At 51.2% G+C, this 23,898-nt stretch overlaps 1 protein-coding gene across 1 annotated transcript; it reads right to left on the bottom strand.

Annotated features, from left to right (window-relative positions):
* Nucleotides 1–472: 472 nt before the first annotated feature.
* On the bottom strand, nt 473–1,474 carry LOC149525487 (GTPase IMAP family member 7-like). Its single transcript, XM_089776033.1, has one exon. It carries the CDS (start codon nt 1,472–1,474, stop codon nt 473–475), a length of 1,002 nt encoding a protein of 333 aa, XP_089632159.1.
* Nucleotides 1,475–23,898: the final 22,424 nt, after the last annotated feature.

Below are 23,898 nucleotides of genomic sequence, written 5' to 3'. Positions count from 1 at the left end.
GTCAGAATGAACTGCTTGTGAACAGCTAATGAGCTGAGAGCTCTTCATCCAAACTGATGGGTGAATACTTATGAAGGGTTATTTTTATGAACAGATTCTGATTTCTGTAAATGATTCCTGCAGAGAGGTAAGATCTGCATTTGCCCCACTACTGACAACCGTATTAATATCAATAAACACGGTACACCAACACACACTTATTCCAACATTTAGTCCAGAAGTGATCTAATAGCTGTGACCAGATTCTCAAATGGAAGCAACACTTCATGTTAATAAAGAGCAAATACTCAAGGATTTGGATGCATTAGCTGTAGGGTATGGAAGTAGAAAGAAGACTAAGAAGCTGATACAAAACTGAACTTGTCTGAAGAAACAATTAGGAGGTTAAATTGTTCAAAAGCACTGAAATGCCAGCCATTACTATTCAAGTGGCAAAGTCACAAGAGAAGCGGAAATGACAGCAAGTTCCTCATCATTCAAACCAGCTTTTGATTTTTGAAAATACAGAAGAGAATGCACTTAAAATATAATCTATTATACCAACATCCTCTTCAGCTTGTTCCCTGAGTTTATGTAGCTTTTCCTGGTGGCATTGATTTATTTTCTCTAGACCTTGTTCCAGTTTTGGTTGCAAAGACACTTCCACTTGTTTCAAAGAACTTTCATTATATGAACCTTCATTTTTTAAATCCTCAACCTTTTTTTTACATTCCTCATCATGCTGAAATTTCAATTTGCTTTTCTTTGTTTCCAGCTCTTCCTCATAGATTTTTTTGAGACTCTCTATTTTTTCTTGAAGTTTCTTCTGTGCAAGTTCATACATGTCATTAGTATAATGGGAGCCCCCGTTCTGCTGCACCATCTCATCAATCATGGCAATCAGCTCTGACACCTGGGCTTCCTGCTCCTCGCCTGTCGCTTTGTTGTTGAAAGCGCAGCAGCGATTCCCACAATTATTTATCAACTTCTCAAGATCTTTGTCATTAAAATCTTTTATAAAATCATGTAAATCTCTACCCTCTAAGTCCTCTTTCCTGGTGAACAGGAAGATCATGTACTGCACAGCTTTGTCCCCGAAAATGTCTTGTATTCGTTCAACTGTTTTTTTCTCTTCTTCAGTGAAACGACCCAGCTGCATCACCAGGATGATAGCATGGGGGCCTGGGGCAGAGACAACAACACAGCGCCCGATTTCTTGCATAATTTCATCTTCAGGAACTTTTGTGTCAAAAAGGCCAGGTGTATCGATTACTACAATGTCCCTGCCCTGCCTTTGCCCTTCCTTCTTAGTACATTTCACTGTCACCGATTGTGCTGAGATGACAGACACAAACGCTTTCTCCCGAAGGATGGTGTTTCCGGCTGCACTTTTCCCAGCTCCGGTTTTTCCAACAAGAACAATCCGTAGTTGGGGTTTCTCGGTGGACTGGCCAGCAGCCTGTGGGCCTGGAGGAAGTAAGTTTGACAATGTCATTAAACAGGTGACACAGTAACAGCATGAGAGATTGGAGCAGAGCAGCACAGTGGGAGGGTCGCACCAATAGCCTGTCGCCTTTGGGGGCCTCCATTCAGATCTGAGTGAGCGCTGAGCACACGGCCGGCCTTGGGCTGCAGGGGCCCGTGCCATGCTCAGGTGTGTCTGGGAGAGACGTGGAGCTGGATCCTTGCTGCTCTGTTCTGGAAACACCCTCCATGGGGTGGTGCCACCAGGTCTCATTGGCCCCCTGCCCAGCCTGTCACATGCAGAGAGGAGCAGCAGCCACCAAGGGCCAGCCCAGCCAGGCAGAGCAGCAGCCAGAGCCAGGGGCAGGCTGGAGACTGGGCTCCCTGCTTGGCAGAAGACACCAAAGGAGTTTCATCTGCACCTGACGTCCAGAGAGGTGGAACATTCCCAGCTCCCACTGACTTCAGCCTGAGTTTGGGGTATCAGCAACTCTACAATCCGCCCCTTTGTTGTCATGCTGGGGGTGACCGGGACAGAAGGCTCTGCCTGACAGGCGCTCAGTGGGGTTGCCTGCGAGGGTAGCTGGGCTGGTCAGGGAGAAGAACAGCCACCAAGGGCCACTGGGATGGAGGAAGGAGAAAATGGCCCTTTGTGATTTCATTGAAACTCCCTTCTGCTTCCCCACTGCCTGGGGAGTAAGGCTGCTGCTGTAGGTCAGCAGGACCTGAGAGGAGGGAGGTGTGATCTTTGGCGGCTCGTTGGAGGAAGGGAGCTCAGATGCATGAGAGCAAGCTGGGCTGCCCACAAGTGACCCCCTCACTCAGCAGCAGTATCAAGCCTCTATCTGCATGCCCTCCGAAATTCCAAGCAGTACCGTACATAACATGTAAACATGTTTCTTCAACCCAGGCACTGAAACCCCACGCGCCCTGTCCGAAGCAGAGCTGGTCAGAAAATGAGAATTTGACAGAAAACATCAAATGGTCATACAAACAATCGAAAGAAAGAAAGAAAGAAAGAAAGAAAGAAAGAAAGAAAGAAAGAAAGAAAGAAAGAAAGAAAGAAAGAAAGAAAGAAAGAAAGAAAGAAAGAAGGTTTCTTTCTAAAACCATTGGCCAAAAGACAAACACTTAGTTTTTCTAACAGAAAAGCCAAATTTATGATGGACGGCATCCACTTCTCATGAAAAAGTATGTTTCGTACTGTGATGGAGTGTTAGGAACCCCCAACCCTGCACCCCCATCTGCAGCAAGATGTAGAATAGAGAAGGTTTATTGCTTCTCAGAGATACAACACGGCCCAGGTTCGATGTGGATATCAGATTAAGGGGGATGGTTGCCTGAGACCCTTTGGGTAGGGGTCTACAGGCCTCTGATCCCCCAGTACTTGATTTAGTCCCTTCTCTTCATGTTTGCCCTGCCAGACTGCCCCTTCTCCAAACCACAGATCACTCATCCCCCCCCAGGTAGCCACACCCTTCCTTTGTTCACACCCCTTCCCCTGGTCAGGTGAGAAGCTGCTGGCCATCGCCTATGTGCTGGTGCACAGGGGCAACCCCCTGCTGGGCAGTGCTTACAGACAGAGGCCAGCAGGGGTCACACACAGCACACACAGCAACCAGTGAATGCCCAGCCAGAGTGGACCCAGAGCCGAAGAGTAGAGAGAATACCCCTGAGTGTACAGCCCCCCCACTACGTCACAAGTAGAAAAGCTAATTTAACTTAAAGAAACCAACTTGGATGGAACCTTTAGGCCAGTCCTAGTTAAGAAAGCCACAGAATCCAGCCAGCGGGCCTAGCAACCGCTCTTGTTCTTAAAGTGATTGCCTCCACCTCCGCTGCCCAGCACAGAGGCCAACCCAGGGAGTGGGCTCTGAAGAGCCCAGGAGAACCTATTGAGGGGCAGGAGATATTTCTGGGGCCTGGCTCACACCCCCCATGCTAATGAGACTCTCAGTCTCGTTACGGGAAAGCTGATTGGATGATTCGTGGAGGAACAAGAACAGCTCCATAGAAATGTCATTTTCTTACCTTTTCCTCCTTCACTTTCCTTTCCTGGATCAGACTTTGGCTGAAACATTTGAGTTTAAAAGAAGTGATTATTGCAAAACAATTAGCGCATAGACACAAGGAGCACAGGAAATAGAATGTGTCGACCCAGGCTCCCATGCTCCCCACTTGGTGCATCCTCCATTCAATCTGGGAAAGTCACAGCAGGCCTCTGTGCTCACATGCTCTGACAAGTAAACCACACCCCAGCTCTCATGTCCAAGCCTCAGAAAAGGCACCTGAAAATGCACCACTGGCACTTGGCCAAACGCAATCCCGTGTGGAAAGAAGGCCAATAAAACCTGAGCTGCTGGTTGCTTTGAGCAGTCAGTGCAAACAAAGCAAGCACGAAGTGGAGGAAGATTGTCCGTGTTCCTGGAGACCCATCCCTCTATCCCTGCAGTACATTCACCCTGTCCTAGCTGGGGTGGAAGTGAATTCCCAAGGTGCTGCCACAAGGCAAACAAATGAGGTGAATGGGAAGACCCATTGGACGATGGGAAAGGGGATGATGCTCTGTCAGGGTAGGCTGGTGAGAAAATAGGGAGGAGTGAACGCTGCCAGGAATGGGAGCGGGGGAGAGAGACAGAAGATAGTTGGGACAGGCCAGAATGGCATGGGCATGGACGGCTTCTCCTCAGAGGGGTGACAGGGTGAGTCCCAGCAATAGCATCAAGGGGTGTGTGTGAGCGACTGATGCCCCGGAGACAGCATTGTTACCTGGCAACTACTGGCGGTGCTGCTGCCGACCCGCTCTCTCAGGGCTGTCGTGCATCTTGCTGCCCGCTTTGGCATTTCTGGCCCTCCACACAGACAGGCACTTCGCTGCGCACTGAACCTGGGTGACTGGCAGCCAGCGCCGAGCTCCCGGCTCAGCCTCGCCCATGCTGGTAAGCTATCTGGGGTTCAAACTCCTCTAGCCTCAGGCGGGAGGCTTCTGGGTGTGGATGGTAGAGGCTGGGGGAGAAGCCCAGGTTAACTGCACTCAAGGCGTGCAGGCAGCCGGCAGGCTGCAGCGGGAGGGGACAGAAGGTAGAACACAGGGTCCTGTGGGACGGTTTCATTTAGCCGTTGCCCATCAGCCCATGTAAGTAGGGCACAGGGCTAGCTGCACGTGCTCCATAGGGCCTCTGTGCCTGTTTCTCCACACCCCGTATGTGTAGGGGATTTCCGAGCTGGCAGTTCTGAGCCAGGTGCTGGTGGGTGTGAGGTAAGAGGGAAAAGGGCTCAGAGCCTGGTTGTGGGTTGCCTGGCTCTGGGGGCTTGCCCTTCTCTGTGTTCTGAGCCTGAGGGCATAAGGCGGGGGAAATGTCTGAGCCAGTGGTCTCCAATCTTTTACACCCTAGATCACTTTTTAAATCTCAGAAAAATGTGAGATCTACCAGCCCATCCTTTCCCCGAGACCCCACCCCTTCCTTGAAGCCCCGCCCTCTCTATTCTCCTCTTCTCCATCACTTGCTAACCCCAGCCCTTATACACTCTTTCTGCAGTTGTCACTGGGAAGTGTCTGCAAAAGCTCTTTAATGGCGCAATCGGCACAATACAGAGGAGAGGTTGGTATATTCTAACCATCACAGGCAAGAGTTGTGTAACAATCGACAAGGCTGTCTCAGTATGACTGTGAGAATAATTTTTTTTTGCAGGAGGAATAAATTACATATTTCAGTCCTGGAGATGAGAGTCATTCAGACGGGGAGAAGTTTCTTCTCAGATAAGGGCTCAGTGTGGCAGACAGTGGGCTGGGAATGAAACAGAGAGGTTGCTCCAGATGTCAGTGGCTAGAGACCAGATTGTTCTCACACCAGTCCTGATGGGTTTGATTACAGGAATGAGGCACCAGGTAAGTGGGAGGAGTGGCCATGGGAAAAGAGAGGGTGGGGATCATGGGGACAGCTGTGGTCTGGATTTTAAAAATTAGGAGATTGGGTTTCTGTTAAATTGTGATAGAAAGATGGGATTTGGGAAAGCTGGAGTGGCGGGAGGGGAGTCAGTGAGAACAGAGGAAAGCCTGCAGGAGGATTTCAGAGATGCTGGTACAGAAGGAGTGTCCATGGTCCACGTTGCAAACACAACGGATTTGTCAAAATGGAAGAGGGAGAAGAGTCCCATTGAGGTTCACGGGTGGTACCAGGGAGGGGGCACCGTAGGGAAATGGAGCAAGAACCTGGGAGGTGGAGCACGCTGTAAGAGGGGGTGCAGCTCTCTTAGAAGAGGCTCTATTGCCTGAAAGGTGCTACCCTGCCTTCTAGACACTAAGCTGAGCAGAGAGGAGATGAAGCCATGATAAAATGTAATCCCCCGGTGAAGTGTGCACACATTCCCAACAGAACACGTCGTGTAGCTGCCTCTGGAATACACCTCTTACCATAATACTCACGGTAACTGGTCTTCCTCCCTTAGTGGAGAGAGCCATCTGCTGAAAAACAAAACAGAACAAATGGGAGTCTCTTAGAAAACATGCAACGTGACTCTCCCCGACACACACTGAGACAGAGGAGGAGAAACTTCCCTCAAGTGGATAGCGCTATAGTGAGCTAAGCGACAATAACCGGTGTAGCCAGCTGACAGAATACACATTCAAGCAAATGCAATTTTCCCTCGCAGAAAAGGGAGGCGGAAGGAGGAAATTGTAAGAGTGCCGGGAAACGTGTTTATTCAATCGCTTGCTTCTTTTTCTTATGGAGAATTCTTCATTCGTAAATGTTTTCACTGGTTTCTTCGACACCGTTTTGAATAAAATCAACTAAGCCGGCCAGTGGCCATGAACCAAAGACCAGATGACACTGTCAGCCTCATTGTTTTGCCTCCCCCTGAAGAAGGGCTCTCATAACACATGAAATCTCCCCGTTGGTCGTGGACCCTGGCAATCACACTGTTCATGCCTATACTGCCTGTGATCTGCTGTGGGTTGCAGGGGAGGCAGGGAGAAGCCCGGAGAGGGCATCTGTATCTCCAGATAAGAGGGCCGCAGCAAACAGGAGCTCACCTGGGGTGCATCTAGATAGCACCCTTAACTGGAAATAAGCTGCGCAATTCACGGTGTGCAAACTGTGCAGCTCCTTTCGGCTCTATTTCGAAGTAAACCACTATTTCGAGAGATCCCTTAGCCCTTGTGGAAGGAGGGCTACAGGGATTCCAAAATAGCATGCCCGGTATTTCAGGAAATAGCAGGCGCATGTAGAGACGCAGAATTGCTGTTTCGGGATATTTCTGTTGTCCCGGAAGAGCCCCACTGTGCTGACGTACCCGTAGTGAAACAGCCATGAGTCCAGCATAAGACTTGGGAGCTGTTGGGGTGTCTAAGTGTTCAATGGTGGGAGGCTGGGTAATCCCCACCATGGGGATGAGATACAGCATGGGCAGGCACTGTGCCTATTGATTTGTAGACAGGATCTAATGCCCCCTTCTCCTGCTTGCTTAGGATGCCTAGCTGTACAAAGGATGTCACTTCTAATGAGCACTCTATGGCTGTGTTTTTCTGGAAAATCAGCCACTTTTGCAGAAAAGCTTGCCAGCTGTCTACACTGGCTGCTTGAATTTCCACAAGAACACTGACGATCTCATGTAAGATTGCGGAAATACTATGCTGCTCCCATTCAGACAAAAGTGCTTTTGTGCAAAACTTTTGTGCAAAAGGGCCAGTGTAGCCAGCTCAGATTTGTTTTGCGCAAAAAAGCCCCAATCGTGAAAATGGCAATCTGGGCTTTTTTGCGGAAAAGCGTGTCTAGATTGGCCACGGACGCTTTTCTGCAAAAAGTGCTTTTGCGGAAAAGCGCCTGTGCCAATGTAGATGCTCTTTTCCGCAAATGCTTTTAATGGAAAACTTTTCCGTTAAAAGCATTTGTGGAAAATCATGCCAGTCTATACATAGCCTATAACTATAGCTAAAAAGAATCACAGAACACTGGAACTGGAAGGGAGCCTGACAAGTCATCAGGCCCAGTCCCTTGCCCAAGCATCATCTAGATCACAACCTCCCTAGGCAAATTATTCCAGCGCTTAACTACCCTGACAGTTAAGAAATTTTTCCTGATGTCCAACCTAACCCCCCCTTGCTGCAATTTAAGCTCCTGGCTTCTTGTCCTATCACCAGAGATAATTTTGTCTCCCTCTTCCCTGAAATACCCTTCAAGGCAGCCAGGAGCATCTGACCCAGTGTTTTCACAGGTGGAGACAGGGCTGCTATAAATCAGTTAAGGGCCAGCTGATCTCACTTCAGGCTGCCCTGGGCCTCTTTAACAAGCCTTCTTGCTCGGGAGACAGAGACAAAGTCAGAGTGGAAGTGAATTGGGAAGGAGGGAGACAGGTGGAATAGCTAATAAGAAAGCCGGGAAGCTGATAAAGAGAAAGTCAGAGTTGTCACAGACAGCGGGGAAGGCGAGAGGCTGGCACAGGGAGAGTTTGGGGCCCCTTCCCCAAAGTAGCAGGAGGACAGCCAGTAGCTGGGGATGACTGGTTACCCAGCCCAGGCTGACCAGGGGCATCTGCCCCAACACGTTGTTACCGGAGGGTCAGAAGCCCAACCCTGGCAAGAGCAAGTGGGACCTGAGCCGCAGTACCTAGACTATGAGATTGTGAACTAAACCTACCCCCTTCGACATGTTTGTCGTACAGTCACCAACAACCTTCTTGGTGAAAACCAAAACACAGAATTCATGTAGCACCTCTGCCATTTCCACATTGTTTCTCCCACTTCCCCGAGCAATGGGCCTGCCCTGTCCTGGGTCTTCCTCTTCCGTTAGTGTTTTTGTGAATGTTTTTTCTTACCCTCTATGTCTCTAGCTAGACTGAGCTCGTTTGGTGCCATCGCCTTTTTGGTTTGCCCCTACATACGTGTGTCATTTGTGTATAACGGAAAAGTTTTCCGTTAAAAGCATTTTCGGAAATTCATGCCAGTGTAGACGTAGCCACTAGGAAATGTTGATGTCACAAGATATTTGCAGGGCAATTATCCCAGGAAATGTTTACTCAGCACCCCCCTATTTGAGCCACCAACCTTACCTGCCCAGGTGACACAGCAGTTTCCAAGGCCATTGAATCTGCCTGTGGTTTTTTGAGCATTTAGAACATTGCCTGCTAATTAGTGGCCATCATAGGCGTGTGCAGCACATTTCATTAGGGTGTGCACCCAGGGAATTTTTTTTAAAAAGGTGAACTTTTATCGAATACTCAGTCACAAAGGACATGCTGCGAGCCAACACGGGCTTTCTATACATTTCTACAACATCTATATTATGCAATTCAGCGCTTTTTGCATACTTTAAAACTAAAAGAGTGTATCATGCAATTAAATTAAAATGCAAAGCCTCTTTTTTTTAAACATTAGGGTGTAGCTGGGCACACCCACCACACCCCCTGCGCACACCTGTGGTGGCCACCTGAGTTGCTTCTGGCTGTAATGAAACAAGTCTTCAATGTGCATTGAGAAGCTACACAAGGTGGAGACAGAAAGCGGCTCTCTGATGTGACAGGCCCAGATCCTCTCCACTTCATGACACTGTCGCGGGAGAAAGCCTGCTCCTTTGTCCCTCCCTATAACACAGGGGATATCACACACACACAGTTAACCTACTGTTTCAAATAGCCCTGTCCTGGCCGGTTCCCAACAGATAACAGCCTTGTTGCGCTGCCAGCAGGTCGTGCGAGAGCTCAAGGGCTGTAACTCAGTACTGAAGAGTCAAGGTTTGATGCTGAGGGTGGGAAGGGGATGGCATTAACCCCTCCCCCCGCCCCTCAGAGCCAATGCAGGGGGCTGGGAAAGAGGCAGCTGAAGGGAGCCGCGCTTACGGGGAGGGTTCACGAAGCAAAGGGGACGCTATCTGAGGGAGAAGGAACAGAGAGAGTCTGAGTGAGATGTTTGAAGGGCAGGAGGTTCCGGGACCATTTGGGTGGGGGCCCGGAGGTGGGGTTGGTGCTTGGATCAGCTTAATCCTGGATGTCCCTGCCTGCTTCAGCCACTGCCCTTAGCCTCTTCCCATGTTCCCCTCTGCCCGGCTCCCCTCCCCATCCCCTGTCCCCCCTGCTGCCCTCCCCCACCTTCTGACCCCAGTGTCTGCTCCTCCCCTCTGCCCATCTGCCCCTGTCTCTGCCCCTCAGCCTGATCTCCATCTCCCATCCCTCCCTGCTGACCCCAGGGCATGCCCCTCCCTTTGGCCTGGCTGCCCTGCCCTTCATCGCCCAGCTGTCAGAGTTTGGCAGAGATGAGCCCAGACTCTTCCCAGTAACGCGGGGCTGGCCAGCCCAGCAGGGGGAGCAGCCAGTGCAGAGGACGAGGCAGGTGGCCTGGAACCCGCCCATCACACGGTTCCTTGAGTGATGAGACCCTGCGCAGTCCCTGCAGCCCTGATGACAGGGAGGGAGCCCTGTGGGCAGCAGGGGGAAGCTGAGGGAAAGATGAGAACATAAGAACAGCTGCACTGAGTCAAACCAAAATCCACCCAGCCCAGTGTCCTGTCAGCCCACAGCAGCCAATGCCCGGTGCAAGGAGGGAATGAACCGAACAGGGTATCATCACATGATCTCTCCCCTGTCTCCCATTCCCACCCTCTGACAAACCATTCCTACCCATCCTGGTTAATAGCCTTTGATGGACCTAACCTCTATGAATCTATCTAGCTCTTTCTTGAACCCTGTTATAGTCCTGGACTCCACAACATCCCCTGGCAAGGAGTTCCCTGGGTTGACTGCCTACTGCATGATGAAAAACTGTCATGTATTTAAAACCTGCTATCTGTGAATTTCATTTGGTGAGGCCTAGTCCTTATGTTATGGGAAGAAGTAAATAACTTTTCCTTACTTATTTTCTCTACACTCGTCGTGATTTTATAGGCCTCTGGCATATCCTCTCCCCACCCCCCAGTTCCCTCTTTTCAAAACTGATACGTCCCAGTCTTTGTAACATCTCTTCATAAGGAACCCATTCCAAACCCCTCATCATTTTGTTGCCCTTTTCTGACCCTATTACAGTGCTAATGTATCTTTTTTTGAGACGCGGGGCCACATCTGTACACAGCATGCAGGATGTGGGCGTACCATGGGATTATGTAGAAGCAATAAAATATTCTCTGTCTTATTCTCTGTCCTTTTCTAATGATTCCTAGCATCCTGTTTGGTTTTTTGCCTGCCGCTGCACACTGAGTAGAGGTGTTCAGAGAACTCTCCACAGTGACTCCAGGATCTCTCTCGAGTAGCAGTAGCTAAACTAGTCCCCGCCATATTGTATATATAGTTGGGATTATTTGTTCCAATGTGCATTACACTGCATCTATCAACATTAAAACTGATTTGCCATTTTGATGCCCGATCACTTACTTTGCTGAGATCTTTGTGAAGCTCTTCAGTCTGCTTTGGTCTTAACTATCATCTTGAGCAGTTTAGTATCATCTGCAAAATGTTGCCACCTCGCTGTTCACCCCTTTCTCCAGATCATTTATAAATAAGTTGAATGGGATGGGTCCCAAGACAGACCCTTGGGGGACCCCACTAGTTACCTCTCTCCACTCTGAAAACTTACCATTTCTTCCTACCCTTTGTTTCGTGTCTTTTAGCCAGTTCTCAGTCTACGAAAGGACCTTCCCTCTTATCCCATGGCAATTTCCTTTACTTAAGAGCCTTTGGTGAGGGACCTTGTCAAAGGCTGTCTGGAAATCCCACACACACCCCTTGCTAATTTGGAATCATAGCAGTGTGCCCCCTGCAACACGATCTTCCCCAGAGAGGGGAACCAGGACTCCCAGCTCATGCTCACTGGCATACCCCAATCTCAGCTTGCCCCCGCCACCCTCAGACAGCTCCAGGCCACCTGCATCGTTCTGGGTATTAGTCCTTCAGTATGTGCCCAGTAAAAGAAAGCATCCTGAAGCTCCAAATGCTCTGCTGTGGTCGGTGAGTCATTCTAAAATTATCTGGAGACACGGTCCTGGGTTACTCCTTAATATAAGATTTTTCATCTAGAAAGCTATGATGCTTCAGAGAGAGAGCTGGTCATTCACATTTCATGGAGATACATTAGCTTCCATTAAAGGAAAAAAATAAAGGTAATCGTAATTCATTTCAAGGTGATTGTCTTTTCCCCCAATTTTAGTAAATGCAAATAGACCATTAGGAAGAATGTTTGGAGAAAATTTACAGATCTACATATTCAGGAAGGTTAGCTTAAAGTCAGTCACTATAACTCAAGACACACACACATACAGTACCTCCTCAATGCTGTTGGTTTGGCTTGAACGCTCCCCTTCTGGGCTGCTTTGTTGTTTCTGGGTGAGGAGAGACAATCTCCCGGTGGTGTCTCTGTATAAATAGATTGGACACACTCAGCACAGAGGTAAAGTTCTGAGGTAAAGAGACTCACACAGAGCTAATGCAATGCACTTGAGTGCCTGCAGGCTGAGCAAACTGTTCAGCAAATGAACTTTGCCAGAGAGCAGCCCTGGGAAATGGATTTTTTCAGAAACAATCTTTAGCTTGATTGACTGCTTGCACCAGAGATGATTCACCTTTCAGCCAATAACTCAAATGCTCATGCGAGGAATCATTAGCCTAGTGGTGGAAAAAGGACCCCAAAAAGTTACTTGAGTAAAAGTACTGCTACTTTGAAAAACTGTAACTAACTGAAAGTCAAAGTATCCTTCTAGAAAATTACTTGAGTAAAAGAACCAAAGCATCACATCTTAATTGTACTTAAGTATCCAGAAGTAAAAAGCAGCCGTCCTATGGTTAACCGCCTGAGTAATTGTAGGGCACCATTATTTCTCTCTCTTTCGCTCTCTCTCGCTCTATATATATATATATATATATACACATACTAATGTGTGTGCGTGTGTGTGTATGTCTATACTATATGCCCACACATCTATTTATATTTCAAACCTGGAATTTAAATGTAGTCACAACCTTAATTTATAAAGCTGAAGAGCGACCAAATTAAATACAGGAGTCAAATTACAGAAGTGTATTTATTTTGCCCTCATTCACAAGTGTCAATTCTGAGCCTTTGCAGTTTTGAATCCAGCTGGTATAGCGTAGGAAGCAGCCATCCCATTTGTGCACAGGTCTGTGCTTGAAGACTATTTAGTGGGTCCATGAGAAAAGAAGATTTTTTTCGAAAAAACTCCACCTGCCTCCATAGTCTTTTGAAATTAAAGCAGAAGAATGTGGCAGATTTTTTGACAGGGGTAAACCTCATTTGACGAGAAATAACGCCTTTTTCAAACGAGATCTTTCGAAAAAAGGTGTGTGTGGACGTGGGGGAGCCTTTTATTTCCAAATAAATAGGCTTCCAGGAAAAAGCCCTGCTGGACACTCCATCTGCATGCCTTGCACCTCTATTGTTCCTGCCGGCAGCCATGTCCTAAAGGCACAGGCAGCCGCGAGAAGCATTGTGGCAGGAAGCCAGTTCCCAGCAGGACCCTGACTGCACGGCTCTCCCTAGTACTCCAACACAGAACCATGTCACAGGCACCAGCCACCAGAAACTCCCTGACCCTTGTAGGGGCACATCCCAGGACCAAGCAAGGGGCACCAAACGCCGGGCACTGTCATGGTCCTGCCCAGAGATACAGACCCTCTTGGAGGAGGAGTCTCTGCAGGCCCTGCAGTCCAGGTGGAGGAATGCGGATTTTTATGGGTGAGTGGCCGATGGCTTTGCAAAGAAAGGTCACCACCCCACACTCTACATCAAGTCAGAGTTAAGGTCAAGGAACTGCAGCATGGGCCTCTGAGTGCAGCTCCCGCTGCGGGGAAGCACCGCAGTACTGTGCCTACTCTGAGGAGCTGGACCAAATCCTGGGGGGTGGGGAAACCTCTGGCTCCAGGGACAGTTGTGGAGTCTGGGATGGAGACATCTGTGCAGCTGTGACTGCAGCGCCAGGATGAAAAGCCTGAGGACCAGCAGCTCCCGGATGAGAAGGAGGATGCCAGGAGCATAGAGACCCTCACCTGGAGCCAGTCCCCCAGATGCGGGAGGCCTCCCAGGTGTCTTCGGACACAAGGGAGGGAACATCAGGTGAGTGCGGTGAGGTAGCTCTTCTTGCTTCCTCTAGCTAGAAGCCAGCAGCACCCTCCTCCCAATTTACAACTTGCTGGCAGCCTGCCTGCCAGATGACCTGGGACAAGGGAGTGATGAGGACTCTCCTGTGACAGTGGGAGGAGACAGGGAGAGAGCCTGAGGCAATGAAAGTGAAGAAAATGGGGAGGGTGAAGGGTGAGGATGACACCACTAGTAAAGGAGTGGATTGAGGAGGAGGAGGAGCAGGAGGAGAAGTAAAAAGACAATTAAACTTTACAGGCAGGGTGAATTTAGGCCTTGTGTACACTAGACAGATCCATCACCTGACTGAAATGCTTCTCACATCTGTAACTCCGCTATTCATGGCAACTAACTTAATAAAGCAGAGCTCATGTTCACAGCTCCTCCCCAGCATGCTCTTCTGAAAGTGGAGGGTCAGGACAGGCAAACCTTTGAATAATCAGGAAACACAAAGTTAAGATAATGTCTCCTATATTCTACCACCTACACATACCCTTAAATATGTCCCCTCACCCCCGGCGTTGGCAGTAGGCACTGGGACCAAAACAAACCAGTCCTGTCCCATCCCTAACAGAATCTGCCATTGTGTCTTGTGTTTATTTAGAGCCGGTCAAAAAGTGTTTTCTCCACATGGAAAATGTTGAATTAAAATTAAAATTTAGCCACTGGCCATAGCCCTGGACACTTCCGTTTGGAAATGCAGCTGCAGCGCCTTGTGAGCATTGTAATTTGGACACTTCACGCTCCCAGTCCCCTCAGTAGTCCAGGTTCCTGGACTGGAGCACATCTTCCATGGTGAATTGTGACCTTCCCTTTTGATGGTGGGAGGCTGCCAATCTTGGCGTCCCAGGTCGTCGTGTACGTTGGAAGAAGCAGTCCATCTGGATGCCATGGCCAATGGGGAGAATGCGGATGAGTGGCTATTTCTCCCGGGAGTCAACACGGCAGCATTTCTGAACTGGAACACTTCCGTTTTCAAACACTCGGAGGGTTCACTTTTCAGGACACTTTTGTTCAGTCAAATATCCAATAACACCGGATTAACAATAAGAATTGTGAGAGCACATTTTTGACCAGCCTGCATGCATCACAGTGTCTTGCCATCACTCCTCTTTGGGCACTCACCATGACCCTCTCCAGCGGTAGTTGTATTGACTCAGGAGTTAGCGGCAGTGAGCTGCTGGAGCTGAGCCATTCCTCCTGGAGTGAGTCTCCGTTTGGCGACAAATTCCTCTTTGTGCCCCTACTCTAGGCCGTCAGTTGAGGACTGTCGTGTAGTGGGTTGTTGTAGCTATAGAGCTTGTTGTTGTCATAGCAATTGAGTTAGGTCATTGGGGTCAGCCCAGCTGGTTTGGGCTGGTTCTAGTTAGTTCTGTGATATGGAATAAATGGAAGCTTGCAGCCACCATAGCTCTGTGTGCTTCCAGTGATTTCATTCTCAACTCGTGAAAACGTATGCTCCAATAAATCTGTTAGTCTATAAGGTGCCACAGGACTCCTCGTCGCTTTTTCTAAATTCTGTAACTCCAATAATATAGCAAAGTGACGACGAGGATGGGATACCTGTGCTGCCTCCAGCAACAGAAGAAGCAGAAGTCAGTGTAAGAAAACAAACCTTTGTGCTGTTCTGAAAGGGAGGCGTGAGAACCGACTGCTACACTGACAGAGCATCTGCAAGTAGCCCAGAGTCTGGGAGGAGAGAGAAAGAAAGAAGCTGCAAAGGCCACACTTACAGGGCCACTGGGACCTTTTGAGGAGATGATAGAGCAGGGGTGGGCAAAAGCCTCTCAGTGGGTTGGTTCGGCTTGCCTTGGGCTTAGATCCAGCCCGCGAGACAAGTCCAGGCCCCACCCCCACCTCTGGTTAGAGGTAGCGGTGCGTCAGGGGCCAACCCCAGCCTGCATGGCTGTGGAAGCGGCGATTCTGACGCCAGCCCCGGGCAATGGTCGCATGCCTCCAGGGTCAGCCCTGGGCTGTGTGGCCGTGGCAGCAGTGTCTCCAGCCCCCAGGACCACGTGGCCGGGGCAGCTGAGATAGCATTGCTGCACCTTTGCTGCAAGGGGGCACGAAGCCAGGTAAGGATCCCTCTCATGCCCAGATCTCCCCCACCCTAATCCCCTTACTTCCCTCCCCCTCAAAACCCGGCATCCCTAGCTTGCTCCGACACCCTCCCTTGTTCCTACTCCCTCCACCTGGCCAGACACCCTTTTCCCAGCCTGCTTCTGCACCCCGGCTCCCTCCAAGATCCTTCCTGGCAGCCCTGTCTCACATACCGAATCCCTCAATGTTGCCCCTCCACCAGAGCCTAAGGAGGTCCATAAAATCCACTAACTCCAGAGGCCTAGAAAAGTAAATCTGGTCTGTGAGAAGCCCTGAACCTCAGTTTCCCCCTTCCCTTCCTCACACCCCGTGATGCTGGGGCACCAGATGAGTGAGGTGTCTCAGGGTACATTACACTACAAGAGTTCTGTGGAAGAGGACATGGAAATGAAGCGCTCATTTGCATGTATTGTGATCTCTTTTGCATATCTTCTTCCGATCCTTTTTGCGGAAGCTGTCTTGGCTCTAAAAACCACTGGTTAGATGGCGCCATTTGTCAGCAAAACCCCTGTGACCCCCTACCCCTCCACCCGCCAATGCTTTTTGAAATGGACTTATGGACATGAATTTACATAACTTAAAGGTGCTTTGAGCAAATTATTTCATGTAACCATCAATCTTCACGTCACAAGCCTCTGGTTCTGTTTATCTTACTCTGTTGTATGTATCATTTGTGTGTGTAAAATTAGACACATGGGCTGTGTCTACACTGGGACACTTATTCCGGAAAAACAGCAACTTTTCCGGAATAGCTTGCCAGCTGTCTACACTGGCCCCTTGAATTTCCGGAAAGCACTGATGATCTAATGTAAAATCGTCAGTGTTTTTCCGGAAAAACTATGCTACTCCCGTTCGGGCAAAAGTCCTTTTCCGGAAAAACTGTTCCGGAAAAGGGCCAGTGTAGACAGCACAGTAGTCTTTTTCGCAAAAAAGCCCCGAGCGCGAAAATGACGATCGGGGCTTTTTTGTGGAAAAGCGCATCTACATTGGCCATGGACGCTTTTCCGGAAAAAGTGCTTTTCCGGAAAAGCATCCTGCCAATGTAGACGCGCTTTTTCCGGAAATACTTATAACGGAAAACTGTTCCATTTTAAGCATTTCTGGAAAAGGATGCCAGTGTAGACATAGCCACAGAGTGGGGAATAATTGGTGAGTTTGAAATGTGTGAATGGGAGACATGGAGGGTATAACCCACAACTTCTTGATGAGCCACTGTTAATCAATCTTTTGCCCTTCAGTCTGAGTAGTGGTTGGTAGGGAGCGGCCTCAGTTCTTTAACAAAAAGAATAGGAAAGCAGAGGCCTGGGTCTTTTGGCTGGGCCGCACCCGAAGGATGGAGCCTACGACGCAGGGGAGAGATACAGCCCTGGTTTAGAGGGGCAGCTGGAAAAGATACTTTAGGGTGAGTGTGAAGAGTTTGTATTGAGGGTTCAGTGTAGAATTAGCCAAGCATTTTGGTTCTTTACATTTTTAACCCGCTTTGCTCTGCCTGTTCTCACTTATTACCACTGAAATCCTACAGCTTGTACTTCATAAAATCGTTTATTTTCTATCAAGCCCAGTGTAAATAATTGTTACCAGAGTAGAGGAGGCAACCAGTGTGCACAGTCCCCTTTCATTGTTATAGGTGCCTTACCTAATTCTTTGGGGTCTGTTCCCATCCGGGGAGTGCTCTCTCAGGGTATGTCTACACTACAAAGTTAATTCGAACTAACAGACATTAGTTCGAATTAACTTTGATAGGCGCTACACACGCGATCCGCTAGTTCGAACTTAATTCAAACTAGCGGAGCGCTTAATTCGAACTAGGTAAACCTCATTCAACGAGGACTAAGCCTAGTTCGAATTAACTAATTCGAATTAAGGGCTGTGTAGCCACTTAATTCGAACTAGTGGGAGGCTAGCCCTTCCCAGCTTGCCTCGTGGCCACTCTGGCCAACACCAGGGAAACTCTTCTGCCCCCTCCCAGCCCCAGAGCTCTTAAAGGGCCACGGGCTGGCTACAGTGTTTGTGCCAGTTCCAAGCCTGCCAGCACCCAGCCAGCACACTCTGCACCTGCCACCTCATGAGCCAGCCACCCGATGCCACCCAGCCCTCCCCCTCTTCCCGGGACCAGGCTGGCAGCTCACAGGAGCCTGCCCGGGGCCGCAAGAGGTAGGGGCCCACTTGGTCAAGTGCGGAGATCGTGGACCTCATTGAGGTTTGGGGGAAAGCCTCCAATGTCCACGATCTCCACACTAGCCACAGGAACACAGCTGTCTACGGCCACATGGCTGCCAGCCTGGTTGCCAGAGACCACCAGTGCAGCTGGGAGCAGGTCAGCTGCAAAATTAAGGACCTGCGGCAGTCCGACTCCCGGGCCTTCCAGCCAGGGGCCGACCCGAAGGCCTGCCCCCACTTTCAGGCCCTGGACCGCATCCTGGGGGCTCATGCCGTCTCTGCCCCCAGGGTGGTGATCGACCCTGGAGCAGAGGGACCAGTCCTGGGCACTGAGAAGGAGGAGGAGGAGGAGGACGCCGTGAGCCAGGAGCGTTTCGGGAGCCTGCACAGGACCAAGGACCCCCGAGGCACCCCACTGAGCACCTCTCCTGTGTCATCAGAGGCCGGGGAGGCCTCCACATGTGAGTACCATCATGCTCTGCGGGGAGGTGGGGGAAGAGGGAGCCCAGGGACCGTGCGCCTGGGCCTCGCCCACCATGGAGCAGCAGCTGGGTGTCATACAGGGGCCCTGGCATTGCAGAGGGGGGCTGGGTTTCACCCACCTTGTCCCCAGGGAGAATTGACTGCTGCTCTTGTTTCACCACAGCTGCAGCACCTGGGACTGCAGGGCGCACCACCCCACCTGCCACAGCCGCCTGCGCCCGGGCCAGCAGGAGAGCCAGGAACCAGGAGGAGTACCAGTGGCGGTGGGATCACTGGGTCCAGGAGGAACTTCGGATGCGCCAGCGGAGCTTGGAGGTGCTGCAGGAGCAGGGCCGTGTCCTCAGAGGCCACCTCCAGACCCTGGAGGAGAGGTTCCTGCCTCCTCCAGCTCCGGCTCCTGCGGCTGCCCCTGCTCCTCCTGCCCCTGCTCCTCCTGCTCCTGCTCCACCTGCTCCTGCTGCCCCTGCTCCCCCTCCTGCTTCCTCCACACCCCCCATCCTTCCTGCCCCACCCTCCACAACCATTCCCCCCAACGCCCCTGCACCCGCAGTGCTGTAAGATGGGAGAGCCTGCGGGACCCCCACCACTGAGCTTTCCCTTCCCTTCCTCCATTTCCTTCCCTTCCAGGTCCCTCCTCCCAGGTTTCCCTCTCCCCTCTCCCACCCTCATTCCTCCCTCCCCCAACCCCAGTTATGTAAAATAAAAAGAGGTTTTTGTTGGCAAAAAGAAGTGTCTTTATTTGACATTAGGAAGGGGGTTAGGGAGGGAAAAGAGGGGAGGGTGGAAGAAGGCCCCAGTGGGGCATGCATGGAGAGTTCAATCCTCCTCCTCCGCATGGAAGCTCTCCCTCAGGGCTTCCCGGACCCGGACAGCTCCCTGCTGGGCTTCCCGGACAGTGGCGGTGTGGGGCTGAGCGTAGTGTCCAGCCATGTCCTCAGCCTCAGCCATCCAGGCTGGCAGGAAAGCCTCCCCCTTTCGTTCACACAAATTGTGCAGCACGCAACATGCTGCCACCAGAGGAAGTATATTGTGCTCTGCGAGGTTGAGACAGGTAAGAAGGCATCTAAATCGGGCTTTTAGTCACCCAAAGGTCCCTTCGATGATGATGCGGGCCCTGGTCAGCCTCGCATTAACGGCCTGCCGGGAGGGGTTGAGGTGCCCCGTGTAGGGCTTCATGAGCCAGGGCTGTAGGGGGTAGGCCGCATCCCCCACCAGGCACACAGGCATGTTCACGTCCCTGACCCTTATGTGGCGGTCGGGGAAGAAGATCCCGGGCTGCAGCCTCTGGCACATGGAGGAGTTCCGGTACACCCTGGCATCGTGTGCCTTGCTGGATAAGCCCACATTAATGTCTGAGAACTGGCCCCGGTGGTCACACACAGCCTGCAGGAGGACAGAGAAGCACCCCTTCCTGTTGATGTACTGGGAGGCCTGGTGCTCCAGGTCACGGATGGGGATGTGCATCCCGTCGATGGCTCTGCCGCAGTTGGGGAAGCTGAGGGTGCTGAACCCCCAGATGACGGTGTCCGGGTCGGCGAGGCAGACCACCCTGAGGAGCAGCACCCGGTTGATGGCCTTGACCACCTGCAGAGAGACACAGCATAGCGCGAATCACTGGGGCATCCGGGTGGCTGGGAGTGTTAATGCCCTGGCAGTGCCCCGTGTCCCACTCCCGGAAGCAACCCGCCCTGGGTAGCGTGTAGTACAGCCAGGACAGACTGACCCCTCCAGTGCGGGGCACTATCGCTTCCTCCCCCCCACTGCCCACATTTTCCCTGGGGCAGCCCATCCCCTCCTTGCAGCCCCCTTTTCCCCCAGCCCAGTGGCCGGTGTGTGCCGTACCTGCATGAGCACTGCTCCGACAGTGGATCTCCCCACGCCGAACTGGTTCCCGACGGATCAGTAGCTTCTGGAGGGGGATGGCGGGCCTCATGCGAGTGTTCCTTCTGCGCAGGGCAGGGGCGAGCCACACGCAGAGCTCTAGGAAGGTGTCCCTCTTCATCCTGAAGTTCTGGGTCCACTGTTGGCCTCCCCAGTGCTCCAGGACGATGCGGTCCCACCAGTCGTTGCTGGTGTCCAGACGCCAGATGCAGCAGGGCACGCTAGTGCCCGGGCACCGCCGCGGCTCCTCCATGGCCCCCAGGGAGGCCAGGCGGAGAGGCAGGGGGCTGACGTGCACCAGGTGGTGCCAGGCAGCCTCAAGCCATTGCTGGCAGGCTTGCAGCAGCAAGTCCAGAACCTGCACCAGAAAGTGCAGGGCGAGCTCTGGCTTCATGTTGCCACCTGTGGCGGCGTCCCCGAAGGGAAGCACCGACACAGACGGGCGCAGAGACCAACGCTTTGCTGTCCCTCGGCGAGGTTGGCAAGCAAGCAGGAAAAGCTGAGAACCGGCTGTCCAGGGGGGTCCCTTTAAGCACAAGCCTCAGATAGCCTCAGACAGCAGCCACACAAAGCAACTCCTGACCTGATGCCCTGCCAGAACCAGTTTCATCCAGCCTTATATGCGCCCCTGTGTCCAATCAGTGTGGACGTGCTAGTTTGAATTAGCAAAACACTAATTCAAACTAGTTTTTAGGTCTAGATGCGCTAGTTCGAATTAGCTTAGTTCGAATTAACTAATTCGAACTAAGTTAGTTCGAATTAGCGCTGTAGTGTAGACATACCCAGAGAGAGTGACGCTCAAGGAGACTGGCACTCTGAGGGGTTCTTCCTGGGAATTGTGCAATGCTGCAGCATTGGCCTGTGAGCCTGCACCCTGGGAACAGCAGGGAGATGGCCTACACCTTACTCCTTAAGGCGGGCATTGTGGAACTGTGCAAAGAGAGAGGCCTGCTCATGGGGAAATTGACTAAAACCCAGATAATTGCCCAGCTGGAAGAGAATGATCGTTCCAGGGGGCTGGATCCTGTCCCAGCCAGGAGCAACCAGACACCCCCTGGGAGTGTTTCAGGCTCTGAGGCAACAGAGTGTGCAGGAGATTGCCACTTGTCCAGGCCATACTTGGCCGGCAGTAGGTTGTCCCAGGCGGGGGCCCCCTCGGAGGATTTGCAGTGGCTGGAGATCGAGCTATGGCTAAAGGAATTGGAGACACAGGAGAAGGAGCAGCAGGATTGGGAGAAGGAACACAAGGACCATAGAGAACAGCGGCAGCATGTGCGGGTCATGGTGGAGCTGAGAAGCCAAGGGGCTTCAGAAAATGGGAAGGGGCTCAGGGGACCCAGGCCAGTAGGTCACTTTGAGAGGTTTGTGCTGTCCAAGTGTAAGGACATGGAGAGTGTGGATGGGTTCTTTAACTCCTTCCAGCAAGCCTCTGAGCTGCACCAGGTCCCCCCAGGGATCAGAAGGCAACAGGGGTGCTTGGCCAGCTGGAGGGGATGCAGCCGGGGAACAATGAACTGGTCAAACAAGCCCTGCTGCACAAGTTTGGGTTGACCCCTGAGACATACAGGATAAAGTTCCTGGGGGCACAGAAGGGCCCTGAGGAGAGTTACAGCCTGTCACTGAATATGTACAAAGGCTTAGGAGGGAGTTAGAAGACACGATGGAAGCGGTGCACCCCAACCTCCGGGGTAGTCAGGCCAGACAAAAGGTGGGTATGACAATAACACTTATAAACACACTTTTGACATAGGGCGCAGGGCCATGATGCTGAGCCCTGCAAAGAGGCGTACAGATAGTTCGGAATGGCTACCTAGTTCGAACTATCTAGCCCGTGCCGCGTGTAGCCGCGCGGCACGGGGTTCGCACTAGCCGGCTTTTAAAAATGGCGGCGCCGGCTTTATGCTAATGAAGCCCGGGAAATTCAAATCCCGGGCTTCATTAGCAAGTTCAGTATGCATACATTACCCCCCTAGTTCGAACTAGCGGGGTAGTGTAGACATACCCTTACTGAATATCTGCAAAGGCTTAGGAGGTAGTTAGAAGACACGATGGAAGCTGTGCACCCCAACCTCCGGGGTAGTCAGGCCAGACAAAATGCGGGTATGACTATAACACTTATAAACACACTTTTGACATAGGGCGCAGGCCATGATGCTGAGCCCTGCAAAGAGGTTTAGAATGCAAAGCTCCTGGGAAGGGCCTTTTGAGGTGGTGGAAGTAGCAAGTGAGGATACGTTTCGAGTTAAAAGGTCCCAAGATGATGCCACTACTCACCTGGTGCATGTGAACCAGCTGAAAGCCTATCACAATAGAGAAGCCATGATAAACATGCTCTGCTGCATTGAAGGGGAAACTGAGGCACACCCCTCACCGATTTGTTGGCTGAATGCAAAGTGGGGTCCTCTTTAGAAAATGTGGATGTCGGTAATGAGCTGACCCACACTGAGAAGGGAGAGGTGCTCGCTGTGCTGCAAAGGTGTAGTGGGGTATTTTCCGATAAGCCAGGGGAAACACACATCCTCACCAAAGGGGCACAACCCCCTCCTTCCAGGCCGTACAGAGCCACTGGCAAGGTGAAGGAGCAGATTCCTGCAGAGATACTGAGCATGTTAGATCTGGGGGTAAGCACGGAGCCTGGTAGATCGTGGGGGTCCCCACTGGTCCTGGTCTCCAAGAGGAACGGCACTGTGAGGTTCTGCATGGCCTATCGGAAGCTTGCTGCTGTTTCTATGATGGATGTGTATCCCATGCCCAGAACTGATGACATGCCGGATGTGCTAAGCCAGGCCAAATACCTTAGCACCTTTGATTTGACCAAGGGACGCTGGCAAATTCCCCCGGAGGAGGAGGCACAACAGAAATCCACTTTGATCCCTGACTTAGGGCTCTCTGAATTCATAGTGCTGCCTTCTGGCTTGGTAAATGCTGGGGCAGCTTTCCAGAGACTGGCCAACAAAGCGTTAAATGGTTTGCACAGCTTTGCAAGGGCCTCCGTAGATGGCACTGCTGTGTTCAGCAACACCCGGGAGGAGCACGAGGAGCACCTGCTTGTGCTGCTGTCGATACATCGAGAGGCGGGTCTGACCTAAAGCCCTTCAAGTGTAAGATAGGGGCAGCCAAAGTCCGCCTTGGGGGGTGGGGGGGCGGAAATGTCCCCCAACCCACTTCAGGTGGAAGCCATGGTTAAGTGGTCTGTGCCCCAGACTAAACAGCAGATCCAATTCTTCACAGGCTGTTTGGGAGGGGGGTTCAGCAACACTGTAGCCCTCATTGCCGACTTAGAACATAAGAAAGGCCATACCTGGTCAGGCCAAAGGTCCATCCAGCCTAATATTCTGTCTGTTGACAGTGGCCAAAACCAGATGCCCTAGAGGGAGGGAACACAACAGGTAATCCTCACATGGTACTTCCCCTGTCACCCACCTCCAGAGAAACAGAGGCCAGCGACACCATTCCTACCCATCCTGGCTAATAGCCATTGAAGGACCTAACCCCCATGCATCTATCTGGCTCTTTTTTGAACACTGTTAAAGTTCTAGTCTTCACCACATCCTCCGGCAAGGAATTCCACAGGTTGACTCTATGCTGCGTGAAGAAGAACTTCCTTTTGTTTGTTTTAAACCTGCTGCCTATCAATTTTATTTAGTGACCCCTAACTCTTTTATTGTGGGAATAAGTAGATAACATTTCCTTATCACTTTTTCCACAGCAGTCATGATCTTACAGGACTCTATCATATCCCTTCTTGGTCTCCA

Source organism: Pelodiscus sinensis, chromosome 2, assembly GCF_052426305.1.
Source record: "Pelodiscus sinensis isolate ZL-2025 chromosome 2, ASM5242630v1, whole genome shotgun sequence".
Lineage (NCBI taxonomy): Eukaryota > Metazoa > Chordata > Testudines > Trionychidae > Pelodiscus > Pelodiscus sinensis.
The sequence above is the reverse complement of the archived record's forward strand: the minus strand, read 5'-3'. Positions and strand labels throughout refer to the sequence as shown.

Excerpts from the sequence above, each read along its gene's own strand:
- LOC149525487 (XM_089776033.1), bottom strand. The coding sequence starts at position 1,474 with ATGACATTGTCAAACTTACTTCCTCCAGGCCCACAGGCTGCTGGCCAG.